Here is a 13,961-nt window from a genome sequence, read left to right as displayed (position 1 = left end):
CCAATTACAGCAGGTCCTCGGGGGTTAAATGCCCCATGCTCGGGGTCCTTCCTCTTAAACAAGACTTTTCTGCAGGGTACTTGTTAATTCTTTATGTGATGGGTGAATATCAAGGGCATGTAAGCATCTTCAGCTTGCAGTCTTGCGGAAAAAAGTGGGTACCGAACACTCAAAATAAAACTATCTGTCATCATTTACTCACACTCATGTCTGGGGGAGATGCACAAAGGAGACGTTCTGAAGACTGCGATGTTTTTGTAAATGCATGATAGTGAATTGGGCCTGGAAGCTTCAAACATTAACTAGGAAACATAAAAAAATTCCTGTATGAGAATAGACGGGAATTAAACGGTAAGAAGACGCAATATGACTGTAAATGAATAATGGCAGAATTTTAATTTTCTTGGTTAACTGTTTCTTTAAAGGCAAAATAAAAATGTCTCCCATCTTTACCCTGTTTCCAAATGTGTATACATTTCTTTGTTCTGATGAACACAGAGAAAGATATTTGGAAGAATGCTTGTAACCAAACAGTTCTAGGCCACCGTTGACTACCACAGTAGTAAAAATGACAAAGGTACTCAAAAGTGCCCAAGAACAGTTTGCTTTCCTACATTCTTCAAAATATCTTCTTTGTGTTCAACAGTGCAAAGAAATGTATAAAGCAAGTTTTCCAACTATGGTAGTCAAAGAAATGTATGCAGATTTGGAACAACCCGAGGGTGAGTAAATGATGACAGAATTTTCATTTTGAATGAACTGTTCCTTTAAGATGGTTGCCTCGAATAGTATTTATTCATAATACAAGGCGAGAATGGAACTCTACCCATATCAAATTTTAATAAGAATGTCTTCAGAGGCTTTGCAGTGAGACAGTCCCACAGGGAGGGGAGGAGCATAAAATTGTGTATACAAAGAGATTCAAAACTGCTGGCGGTTCTTCTCTCGAATAATATTTCTCAATTATTTTTAGCGATCTGATTATATCTGCTTTGTTGGATTTGGTATATTCCAAAGCTGTTTCTCATCATGTTTAATGAGGTGGAGCTAATTAGCGTTTAGTTGTTGAATGTCTACCCCTACTGTGAAACACAGGACCTCTGTTTTATCCTGATTAAGACTTTCATTCCATTTGCATTCAGTCAAAGATTAAGACTACAATTTCTACAGTCAAATCTAAATCTTAAGGCAAGTTCACTCCTCCCCACAATAAATTGACACGTCAATTAACTTAATCGTCATTGAAATTATATTATTGATCTGATCATCAGTCACTTTCTATCCTGTAGTATTTTGAATGCTTCGCATTAAATGAGACTAGACTGAGAATTCCATTTCTGTTTAAAACGGTGCGTTTTTAACTTCCCATTTAAAAAGTGTTGGCCAAGGTTTTCAAGCTCACAAACCCACTCAGAGTCCTCTTTTGAATCTTAAGTCCGTGCGGAGCTCCCCGGCGAGATGCTGCAGCGGGTGCGATTCTGTTCATTAACGTAAGCAAAGGGGGTGGGGGACGGCGGATAAAGAAGGGAAATCAGGGCAGATGAAGGAGATACCAGGGGTGGGAACGTCTGGATGTTCAGGGACTGAGTGGATTGATGACTTGCCGGTTGAAAAATTGTCCCTGTTGAAATAGACTGTCGGATTCCACTGAGGACTCTAGTAACTATTCTAGTCCGCGCACACAGGATTGGACAATCTGTTATCCTTGGCACTTCCTACTGTTTTCTACTGTCATTTGCATATGACAGTAGAAAAACTTGAATATTTTTCAAGTTTACACTTGATAACCTGATGTTTTATTTGTTTTTAAGAGGGAGTTCACTCATAAAATTCACATAATTTTTGTCATTAAAAGCTATGTTCTGGTGTAATCAGGGTCCAAAAGTGGGGTTTTGCCATACCTGCCAATGCCAGGTGAATAAACAAAGGGACTGAAATATTTAGCATTTGGCATGATTTTTATTTAAAAAATATGTCTCTCTTTGTTTTTATTTGCATATTGGTCTTATTTTGCATTATTTGCATCCCCTGGAGCATCTCTCAGTAACATTGCATCTGGAAACAAAATGCAAAGACCCATTGAGATTTTTTCCTCATGTATTTGATTTGGTGCCATAATTGCGAGCAATATTGCACATGTGTGTCTGCGAAATTTCCACTGAAGTAAAAGTTGTTCGAAGATGAGCAAGTCTTGTTAAATGATTACATCACAGCAAAGTAAGTATTGATCTTAAAATAACCAATAAGAAAACATCTAATTTATATCTAAAATAATTTGTATATAAGATTATTATATAAATAATAAGATCATTATTTAAATGACGAGCAAATGGAAACTTTAGATTACAGTTAGTCTCCGGCATTTCAGATATTGCTCCTGAGGAGATCTCCATTAGATGTTCAGAAGATCTCGACAATGTCTCATTCGAGCTCAAATTTACAAGGTCTCCAATCGAATGTCGATATTGCAGAAGATTCTAATGTGTACTTTACAGCTGATCAATTGTTGCATTTGTTTCCATTAAGATTTTTCCTGCCAAGTAATTTTAGGAGTAACCTAAAGCGACACATAAAAAAGAGACCAAGTTGATGCTGTACTTAAATTAAACACAACTTAAAACTCAAATTCTCCCAAACTATAATTGAACAATCTCTGAGTAATGAAATTCTCTTCCGTTTAGATATGACACATGTATTATGTTACAATTTTTAATAAAGAAACCCGCCAACAGCATTTGGTTTTATTTAGTTTCCAAAGCTAATTTGTGCTCACATTTGATACCTGATTCCTCATAATATTTTACCTTGTGTACCACAGAAAGTTTTAAAAGAATAAACATTTGGAACATGAGGGTCAATAAACAAGGGCATGAAATGTTTCTTTTAAATGTTAGAATCCTGAGCGCCCTCAAACTGACTTTGACTGGAACAAAATCCACCTCTGAAAGCATTAGAATCCCAAATGTTCAGGAGAAAAGGGAATAAATGAGATGGAGACTATGCATTGTGCTGTCTGCTCATGACATTCCGTGACAAATTAGTGGCAGGCATGCAGGACCGCTGGAGCCCGGGGGGTTTGCCCCTGAATACACGGTCAATCAATACTCACTACTGCTTACTGACAGCACAAATGCCCGATTTTTCCTCTGAGGGAGATGAGTGGGGTGGGTGTTTGTGCTCCAGGAAGAATGTGAATAAATGTCATCAGTGCGGCATACACCTATGTATTATTCAGCATTGTTTGTGTTGTGTTTTATTGTTTGTGGTGTTTTGTTCCTCGTCAATGTTTTGAAGGAGTTTGTAATATTTAATTATTCTGATTAAATGTTTTCTAGAATGATCTCTTAAAGCGACAGAAATATTCTGATGCAAAACCTAACATGGATGGCTGCACGCATAAGATTTAAGAGCTGAGACCGTAAAGAAAAAACACTTGAATATCAACGAAAATCTTTGTGTGTTCCTCACACAAAAATTGTATGTTGACCACAAGTTCTTTCCTCATGGGTGTGAGTAAATAATGGTAGAGTATTTATTTTTGAGTGAAGTATGCTACATTTCACACGTTATGGCACTTGGAGACCTAATTAGGAGGTTTTCTGTCATATTTCCTGAAGGCAGATTTTCCTGAAGGCAGATTCTCATTTTGTGCTAATTCACGAAGACAAGACACTCAAGGCCAGACACACACAATTTCCTTCTTTTACCATCTTTCTGTCTCTCTCTCTCTTTCACACACACGCAGTCTTCACCAACCTGTTTTCTACATTAGTTTCGTCGTTAAGACAGCAATGTTGACTTTAAATGAAGTACAACTCACAGTTCCCCCTAAAAGGCCCAAAATGTGCTCGGTTGGATCTGCCAAAGGTTAAAGTCAGTTCTGTCTCAGCATGCCTTCGTGATTTGCCAAGCTGTTATTGAAGTAGCTGGCTTTTAAAGTGACATTCAGCTTTTTATGAGAACATAATTCAAGGACGTGGACTAATAGTTGACTAGATTCTGAAGAGCTTCTTTATCAACAGCTGTTGGGTACGTTCCTTTGAGATGTCATTAGCAACCTGGAAAGATGAAAAGCTGTATACATATGGAATTCAAAATATAATGTAGGTCATACAGTAATGTAGTGCGAGTATTAACTTTTTTCAAGAAGTTTGGTTGCATACTTTTCTTACCACCTCATATTCATGATAGTTGACAAGTGCAGTGTCCTTACTAGCATTTTGAGACCTGTTGTACCAAGCAAATGTGGCACAACGATTGTCTCAGGTTTTCTGAGCCATCTCTTCGAATCGTTTTTTTTAGACATCGACGAGTGCTTGGATGGATTTGTGGAATGTGACAGTCGAGCCATTTGCATTAACCTGCCGGGATGGTACCACTGTGAGTGCCGGGATGGTTACCATGACAACGGAATGTTCTCAGCCAATGGAGAGTCATGTGAAGGTAACTTCTGTAATGAGTGTTTCTAACATTGGGCTTAAGTTTAGGAAAGTTTAGGATATGTCTATGTAAAAAGAATGAATGCAGATTTAGCCAGATTTTTTGCAATTGATATGTTATATGTTATTATTTCTTTAGAATACACTGCTACTTTTTAAGGGCACACAGTCGCAGCATCTACCAGAATGTAAACCATTCACCTGTTGGACTACCCGGGATTAATAGTTATTTCAATTTCGTTCTGTTTTCTGGTTGGCAGACATTGACGAATGTGAGTCAGGGAGGCACACCTGTGCTAATGACACCGTGTGCTTCAACGTGGATGGAGGTTTCGACTGCCGGTGTCCACACGGCAAGAACTGCACGGGCGACTGCGCGCATGATGGGAAAGTAAAGCACAACGGGCAGATCTGGGTATTGGATGACGACAGGTGCTCGGTCTGCTCCTGCCGGGTGAGCCGAGAAGCCCTGCAATGCAAGACTAATACTGTCTTTGTATGTTAAGTCTGTGACAGAAAGCCTCATATCACAACAATTGTAACGTGTCATGCGTTTGCAAGATATTTGCGGAGTAGTCGCAGGCGAAACAAATTTCAAACTACTATGACTTGTCCAGTCCAAGGAAAGTGCAAGAAAACATAGGAATCCAAGAGGATGGTGAACTCGTAGGAAATCTTAAAAATGTGTATACATTTGTATAAAAATTTGCTCCTACAGTCAGAAGAATAATTGTATTATGAAATGTATTATGGTACGGACAGCTCATTTAAAGGAAGATTTGATGTATATTATTTGAAGTGCTACGTTGCTTGGCAACCTCAAACTATTTTACAACCTTCTCTCTTACAGCGAACACTTGGCCCAAGGTGCTGATGGGAAAAATAGTCAGAAATGAAAATAAGGGAATGAGTTTTTGTACTCAGTCTTTTATTCTTTCCTCCTTTAGTCGGGGTTGGTGATGTGTAGGCGAATGGTGTGCGACTGTGAGAATCCCACAGTGGATGTGATGTGCTGTCCTGAATGCGATCCTCGCCTGAGTTCCCAGTGCTTGCACCAGAACGGTCTGTTAGCTTACAGCAATGGAGAAACCTGGGTGGAGAACTGCCAGCAGTGTCAGTGCATGGTGAGTGGCAGCGTGCTGTGTGTCACGTAGTGTAGATCTGCAGTAATGCATTACGAGTACCAATTTAGCCAAGTATCGTCTCATGGTCTGTACTAAATGCTATGAGAAAAAAGTGAATATATAAGTCTTTTGCTAAGCAACAAGTCATGCTGATCTAAGTGTGTTATTTTTGACATAGTATAGGGAAAAAATGTGGCGCTTTTGGAGAAGTGATGTGGAAATAGTAATGGGAAACCTGCTCGAATAAGCAAACAGCATCAAAAATAAATGATCTCCATAAAAAATACTGCCTGTAGTGCTGTAGTGCAGCCTGTGCACTACATTCTAAAACCTTCTAGCGATTAGTTCAGAGAGTTCTTCAAAATATCCAGTCAGGACATTTTGAGCCAGACTTTAAACACAGCAGTATTCTCTCCCTTTGGTGTTTTTCCTCTTCTGTGTTCAGCAGAACTTCATCCAATAGCAGTATTTTCTTCTCCAACATTTTTGAGCAAGAACTGAATTATAAAGTGTCTGTTTTGCTCTATGGTGGAAATGTTCTTCTCTGAGATGACAGTGGTCTCAAACAGGGCTTCTAAACCCGTCAGAGGTTCCAGCCATGTGACCTCCAAGCTCAACTTTTTCTCGGTCCGAGAGGTTTTTACACTTCAATAGCATGAAGCCTGGCTTGTAATAAATTCAGCGAAAGGTTTCTGTACAGTTGTGAACTGCGTGACGGACTAAAGACTTGTTTCGCAGGGCAATGCTAAAGCTAAGCACTGGATTAATTGCTCAATAACTGACTCTGAATTGAAAGCCCTTTTTAATCCTGTACAAGACGTAATCTGCATCCATTAAACCAGCTTTAAGACAGGAACATAATCAAGCATAGCCAGAACAACAAGGCCATATTGAAATTTCTGTAGTCATTAGGTTTCAGTCCTTCATGTTGCTTTTGTATGAGATACTTTCACATATTCTTTCAGTCAGCGCTTCCTTTGAGTCTTTTTAGCTCCTTTAACACTTTGAAATCTGCTTCTCATCAATTTTTTCTCGCTCACTGTAAAGCAGAAGAAACACAAAACTTGAAAGACTAAAGGAGACGTGGAAAAATAAAGAATGAGGCGAGAGGCGTGCTTTGTGTTCTAAGAATACAAAAGTGTCTGGAGTCAGAGAACAAAAGATGTTCCGGAACCAACCTGAAAACTTTCAGGGGACTGTCGTTGTCATCATCAGTGTAACCTGGACTGTCTGTTAATGTCAAAGGATAAAATGTTTTCTTTCAGTGAAATACAGCAATAGAACATAGGTCCTAAAGACACATTGAAGCTAGTTTTTGCCCCTAAACCTTCAGATTTATGTGCTTTTGTACTCCTTAAAGTTGATAATTATAGCAGTAATCCATACATTCATTGAAAATAAACAAAAATCTGTTTTTGAGCAGGCTCATAAAAATATTTATTTCATATATTTTAATGTCTTTTATGTTAAATTGTCTATTTATTTTATTTTCTAAATATTATTTAAAAATTGTTAAAAGACGATAATTTTTGTGTTATAATGTTTCCTACAAGTGGTCTACCTGACATTACACCATCCCTACAGTCTCTCTTGTTCTGTCTGTCGTACACTAACATGTAACTTGTTTGCCTGGAGTGACCTTCAAACCAAACCATTTGATGTTCTTGAAGATTTCAAGCACTACAAAAGTTTGACACATCACCTGCTGTGCAACTGAGGTTCTTCAAGAACTCTTGAGGAAACGGAACAGAGAGAGCCATGTATGTGTTTGTTTGTGTAAATTAAACCTTTTCGTGAACCTTATGAATGTCATATTGATCCTTCATTACGTGATGATCTTGGGGTTTACGGAGCACAGGACGTAAATATCATCCGTGGTTGTGTACCGTGCAAGCTCTCTCGTGCATTTCAAGATCCGTTTCTGCTCAACTGCAGTTACCAACTATGGATGACAGATCACATGATTTTCACTCAGGGTCAGATATTGGTTTTTCTGATGTCCCCTGGCATGTCTCCACGAATGCCTCTACTCCTCTTATCTTACAGTATGTTAAGAATGAAGGGTGAACTAACACTCGTGTTTTGGTCGGTTAATGTTAGATGAAGATGAGTCGTTATGTAAGAGGGTTCTGAGTGGTTGAATTCTCTAGGATTTCCAGGAGATTTATCTTAGGACCATTGACTTCACATTTCTAAATTCTAATCATGATGCTGAATAAAATGAACTGCGTGACTGTCAGACACCCTCTTGGGCCTAATTTGCATTGCAACAACTGGTGCGAGTGACCACTGGCAAAGCCACATTTCCCCACATTTCATTTTCAGCACTCATGGAAAAGACCCAAAGTCATGTTGAATGGCTTAAATGTCTGTTAATGAATTCTTATGTGTAATGATCTGGTTGTTCATTATGGGCACACATTTACTTTTATAAAATGTGTGTGTTTCTCAGCATGGAGAGGTGGATTGTTGGCCAGTGCCGTGTTCTCCGGTGCCTGACTGTGAGTTTACGGTGGTTCCAGAGGGCGAATGTTGCCCGCGTTGCATCATGGACCCCTGCCTGGCCGACACCGTCCGAAATGACATGACCAAGACCTGCGTGGATGAGTACGGAATCACTCGCTTCAGCGGCTCCGCTTGGACCAAACACGGCACAGAATGTTCCATGTGCCAGTGCAAGGTACTTAACACTTACAAAACCACCCACGGACACACGCATCACAATTCACCAAAACGCAACACTTTATTTATTTTTGGCCACAAAATGTGCTCTTGCTAAATATAGTTTAACTTGTCTGAATGTTCATAGAGTTTGAACAGATCTGAATTTAATTCATCAATCAAAAATTCTGGTGGTAGCGTTTGCATTAAATCTGCATGGTTTTGAATGAACTGGACATCTTTTTCTATTTTGTAGAATGTGTCACTTCTGTTTGGTTATACTGTATGTGTTAGCTAAACCCTTTCAATTAAATGGCTACAGATTTCAGAAGGCCTCAGTGTTTCATGGACATCTGGCTTATTTAGATTGAAATATTTTTATTCCAAAGCAGTCAAGGACAATAGCTTTGGTTTTGTGCCCAGACACAGCTTAGATTTTCTTTGTTGCAGTACACATAAACGCCATCCATAAAACAAAACCTTGCCGTTTGATAGCCGCACGCATTTATATCACAGAATATTGGGATGCTTAAAACAAAGGCGTTTGCCGATGGCTTTAAAACCCAGTGTGTTCAGAGTGGTTTACAGTTATAAAGCCTCGATGAAAATATCTCAATGCAGGAAAAGAGAGTGAAATTCAGAGTCAGGAAAGGATTCATCTTATTAAAGCACCATGTCTGGCTGGTCAAGGTCTCAAAACCATTTGAGCTCGAGGATGAATTGAGAGGGTTATTGACCCTTGTTACAAATGTATTCACATAGGACAAAAAGGGCTTGAACATATGAGTGTCAGATTGGACAGTTTGCTTCACTAATGTATTATTTTTCTTTGCTTACAGAACGGTCACATCTGTTGCTCTGTGGATCCTCTGTGCCTCTAATCCTATTCAACGGCAACATTTCTGACCTGCTATCTCTCCAATTAACCTCTCCCTCTCTCCCTCTCTCCCTCTCTCCCTCTCTCCCTCTCTCCCTCTCTCTCTCTCTCTCTCTCTCTCTCTCTCTCTCTCTCTCTCTCTCTCTCTCTCTCTCTCCCCTCCTTCCCTCCCTCCTTCCCTCCCTCCTTCTCTCCCTCCTTCTCTCCCTCTCTCTTTCTCTCCCCCATTCTCTGCCCTCCCACCCTCTTCTTTTGTCTGTTCCTCTCTTTCAGTCACTGTTTCGGCTTTCTGTACAGTTTCAACCCACTAAGAAGAATGTTTTATACCAAATCTACATGTGTATTATAACATTATCAGTATACAGATAGCTGACATATCATTAAAGCACTCTATTCAACCTTTATAAAAAATCATCATTACAGCTTTGAACAGTGTTTAAAATTAGCTTGCCGCATTTGATAATGTGTTTGTCATTTTTCAATATTTTACGGTTTCATGGGAAATCATGGCACAGTATTCTGATGTTGAGGCACATTTTTGCAAGTCCCATTCAATTTTCATGTTTCAATGTTGAAACTGCATTGAAAAATAAAGGTTAACTTATTGTTGATCGCAGTGTTTTTGCTTGATGGGTTCAGATGACTGCAGACTTTGTGAAATACTCCAGTTGTCTCTTAACCCGATGTTACGTGATGAAGCGATAAACACTTTGAAAATTAAATTTTTTGGCAACGCTAGAAGGACATTTTGTAAATCGGTTGGTTTCCATTTCTGTACTGTTGTGTTAGCCCCGCCCACTGTGAGCTGTCATTGGTCAAAAGTCCTGCTTCACTAAGCGAACAACAAAAGTTTTTGTTAAAACAGATTGGCTTTTGTCACGTTGCATAGCAGTTTTGCTTGAACAGACTTATTTCTTATCGCTGGAAACGCATCACATCTGGTTAAGACACGGTGTTAAACTTTATTTGATTGATGACCTGCAGGCGTTACCAAGTGTAGCGCTTACTACGTTTAGTATTTATAGTAGTTCCGCTCCCTTCTGGGACAAAAATGATCTTGATGTTGTGAAAAGTTTATTTAATGTGTTTGTTTTTCACGTCATTTGAAATCTGTCCTTATTTTAACGGGTTACACCTTTTGTCAAATTGATGTTTTGTTTTTTCAGTGACTTGGTGCACTATTGTGTCATAGTGAAATTAAAGATTTCCATTGAAAGAATCAGATGTATTGTTGTCTTTTTTATTCAGGCAGAAATAACTACTCATATTGTTCAGTAAAGTTATACAGTGCGGGCTACAGGGTTTCTAATGACATACAGATCGGTGACTTATTTTATTCAACCATGCTTTGACAAAGATAGCTCTTTAACAAGATTTTTTTGACGATATCTGTGGCGAACATGAGAATATAAATAAACAGTAAAAGCATAATGATATTTAATATTTCACACCATCATTTTCCTTCCATTTGTTTCTGTCATTTTTGATTATACATACTCTATCTTTTGCTTTCCTATTTCCACTTTCTTAATTTCACTGGGCCCGCTCTCCATCCGTCAGTGATTGGACACTTCAAAAGCAGGCTAAGCTTGGGTTCATTTCATTGCTCGTAATCCGGTGTAATTATTTAAGGTTTTGAATGGTTGGTTGATGTACTGTTTGCTGGCCTCTACAGCCTCATGCCCTGTCTCATTTTATTTATTTCACACACACACACACACACACATACACAGTTTCCTCGACTCAGGAGATTACTGTGATGGGTCTCATTTCTGCATTTTACTGATCCATCCTGCACATCTGTCGTCACTGCGCCAACCATATGCCAACCTTTATCTGATCCATGGTGTGAGAGAGATGGGTGGCTACATTTACATTTAGTCATTTAGCAAATGCTTTTATCTAAAGCGACTAACAAAGAGTTCAGGGAGCAATTAGCGATATGTCATACAGGAGCAAGAACACAATAGGTGCTAATAAAAAGTTACTAGTTTCAACAAAAGCTACACCACTACCTGTTGAGAGAAAGAGAGAGGGTTAGTGTACATTCATATTTTTTTTTCATTTGTCCGTCAAGTATTCACAGAAAAGATGGGTTTGAAGTTGTTTTTGACTGGTTGACCGGACCGAATTAGGAAGAATGTTCTACCAGGAAGGAGTTGTGAAGGAGAATGAGCGAGAAAGCGATTTACCGCCCTCACGAGAAGGCATTACAAGACACCGCTCCTTCAACCGGTAGCCAGTGGAGGGAGATGAAAAGGGTGTCACATGAGCCCTTTTGGGCTGTTGGAAGATGAGGCGTGCTGCTGCGCTTTGAACCAGCTGGAGTGGTTTGAAAGCCTTTGCAGGAAGACCAGCAAGGAGAGTAGTCCAACCTTGAGATTACCAGGGCCTGGATAAGGAGTTGTGCCGCATGCTCAGTGAGACAGGGTCTAACCGTTCGAATGTTGAACAAGGAAAAGCAGCGGTCCAAGCACCGATGCCTGAGGGACTCCAGTGATCAAATGGTGAGCAGTGGACAGCGAGCCCCTCCATGACACCCTGAAGGATCTGCCGGAGAGGTAGGAATTGAACCAACAGTGGGGTAAAAAAAAATGTTTAAGGCCTTTTTTCTGTACTAGAGTGTTTGTACATTAAACAGTTTTTTGCCATTTTTATTTTTGACTGTAATATTGGGAATTCATATGACCATATAATATGAACTAGTAAATGCAAAAGGCTTTTTATAAGTAGTGATAAACTGGTTACCATATTTCCTCAATGCACTTTCCAGAGTACTCTTCTGTGTGAAAAAAGCTGCCGTTGTAGAAAAAAGAATCTGCCATAATGAATTTAATCTGAGCAGGTGTCCAATAATAGGGTTGAGCAAAATAAAGAACCTCAACATACCACGCACCATAAAACAACTGTAATAAGTCTACTGACATGGTTGGTTTCTTCATCTCCAGTAAGTGTATGGTACATCAATTTAACAATTTTTTCAGAGGTCTATTCATTTTTAGCACCAACACTTTTTTAATTAGAAAATATATGCAGCCGTAAAAACCTAATCTTCATATCGGTTAAAAAAAGTCCAATGTCATGCATCAACAACACATTTATTTTATCTTTCCTTGTTACATTCATTCTCTCCTTCTCTCACCGAGAGCTTGTGTTTTTAATCTATCGCCCTTTTCAGCGCTGTGTGTAATCTTGCTGAAGTGGTAAATGAGGTCCCTGCCAAACTCACTGGCAATATTTCTTTCCCCTGTGCTGTTGGATACTTTGGCTCTATATTTGTCTGCTTGTTCTGGTTAATGGAAAGCCAGGAGTCTGAGTAGTGCTTCCTCATGCCTGTGAAGTAGAGAGGGTGAGAGAGGGCAGGGGAGACGGAACATTGCCCGGTTATCCAGCTGGCTCTGAAATGCACATAGCGGAGAACAGTACCACGCTTCAGTGGAAAATCAGCACCACGGAGAGCTCCTTTGAGACATGCAACTTACGTCAGCACTTTCGGGCGGATGTACTGCCAGGGATTTTGACTGCAGAAAGAGGAGTTAGCTTTTTCTTAGATGCATAATGAAAGTCTAGGTCGGTCATACAATGTCAGCCAAACAGATTAGTTCACCTAAAAACTGTGATCTAATATTAAACAATCTGCTCAATAACTTTGTTTGGTGCGCTGTCCCTTTAAGATGCAGCAGACTGTTTCTTTATTTCAGACTTTTTGTTATAACATGGCACCTTTTGTAGTTTTATAATGCAGTGGTTGTTTTGGACATGAGTAAGTGTTCATTGGGGTTAGAGAAGGGTCAGATTTTATAACCGGCCGCATACAGCGGAGCAAGACAGCGATTTAGAGAGACGCATTATAAACCTCTGATCCCGGAGTAGAAAAGAAATGACAATGCGTTTGATCTTCACTGAATGAATTAAGTCACTGTGTGAAATTTCTCTCTCCTACTTCAAAGAAGAAAGCAGCGGCAAGTTGCGTTCTCTCTGCCACATTACTAATAACCTTACTGAAGGGGCGCTAAGGGTCTAAAGGCACAACACAGAGAGAAACATGACGTTTCCTTGTGTTTTTACATCCCATTTACTTGAGCTTTAACGTGCTACCATGACACTGCTGATAGTTTGTAATGATTCGGAACCCATCTGAACGCAAGTGAATCATTTTTATGGCAGAAATCCTTGACTTATATATGACTCATTGGTCATAAAACCACCAAAGCATTCTGCGTTTGTAATGAATCAATACTGCAGAAAGTTTTGTTAAGTCTTCAGTTCTGCGACCAGGACTGTCCTTTAATGCGTTAGGCCTACGTTCCTGCACTAATTAACTTATTAATTGCGTGAATATTTAGAGTTGGCACCTGAAGCATTAAAATCAATAAACAGCTCTTCGCGATACACTCAAACATCCTAATGCAGATTTTAACTGTGGCTGAGAAATAGATCCCATTTATTCCCGCAACGAGACGAATTTTGCATGTCAGGCAAAAAAGATTTATTTTCAATTAACGGCGTGAATAAATTAGGCCTTATAGGCTTCATCATTCATTCTTTGTTCTGGATTCGGTGGAAAAGAATGGCTTCCAATTATAGGTCCATAATGAGAGATTGAGATGTGGCGAGATGCAAACAAACCACTAATAGATGTACACCTGAATTTTGTGACTCCTATTTGTGATTATTAAAAAGTGCTTAATGATCGTAACTCTGAGGGTGTCAACGAAAGGTGGATGTGAGGGGGTGGGGGAATGAGGCTTGCCAGATGCTTTGTTGTTGTCTCAAGGTTCCCCTCTGTTTGCAGATTGCCATGCGGAATGCTAAACTATATGCACAAATATGCATCACTTTTGTGGGCATGCACATATA

General features: G+C 39.4%; 1 protein-coding gene across 1 annotated transcript in view; it reads left to right on the top strand.

The window, feature by feature from the left end:
* nell2b (neural EGFL like 2b) overlaps positions 1-10,314 on the top strand; it is a 29,272-nt gene extending 18,958 nt beyond the window's left edge. The window contains exons 16-20 of the mRNA XM_079454123.1: positions 4,303-4,443; positions 4,700-4,893; positions 5,387-5,563; positions 8,016-8,243; positions 9,064-10,314. Of these exons, the coding sequence (XP_079310249.1) occupies positions 4,303-4,443; positions 4,700-4,893; positions 5,387-5,563; positions 8,016-8,243; positions 9,064-9,105 (782 nt within the window). The 3' untranslated portion in view covers positions 9,106-10,314. The remainder of the gene's footprint in view (positions 1-4,302; positions 4,444-4,699; positions 4,894-5,386; positions 5,564-8,015; positions 8,244-9,063) is intronic.
* The last annotated feature ends 3,647 nt before the right edge of the window (positions 10,315-13,961 follow it).

Source organism: Barbatula barbatula (assembly GCF_947034865.1).
Source record: "Barbatula barbatula genome assembly, chromosome: 4".
NCBI classification, from domain to species: Eukaryota; Metazoa; Chordata; class Actinopteri; order Cypriniformes; family Nemacheilidae; genus Barbatula; species Barbatula barbatula.
Note: the sequence above shows the minus strand (reverse complement) of the source record. Positions and strands in the feature narration are given on the sequence as shown.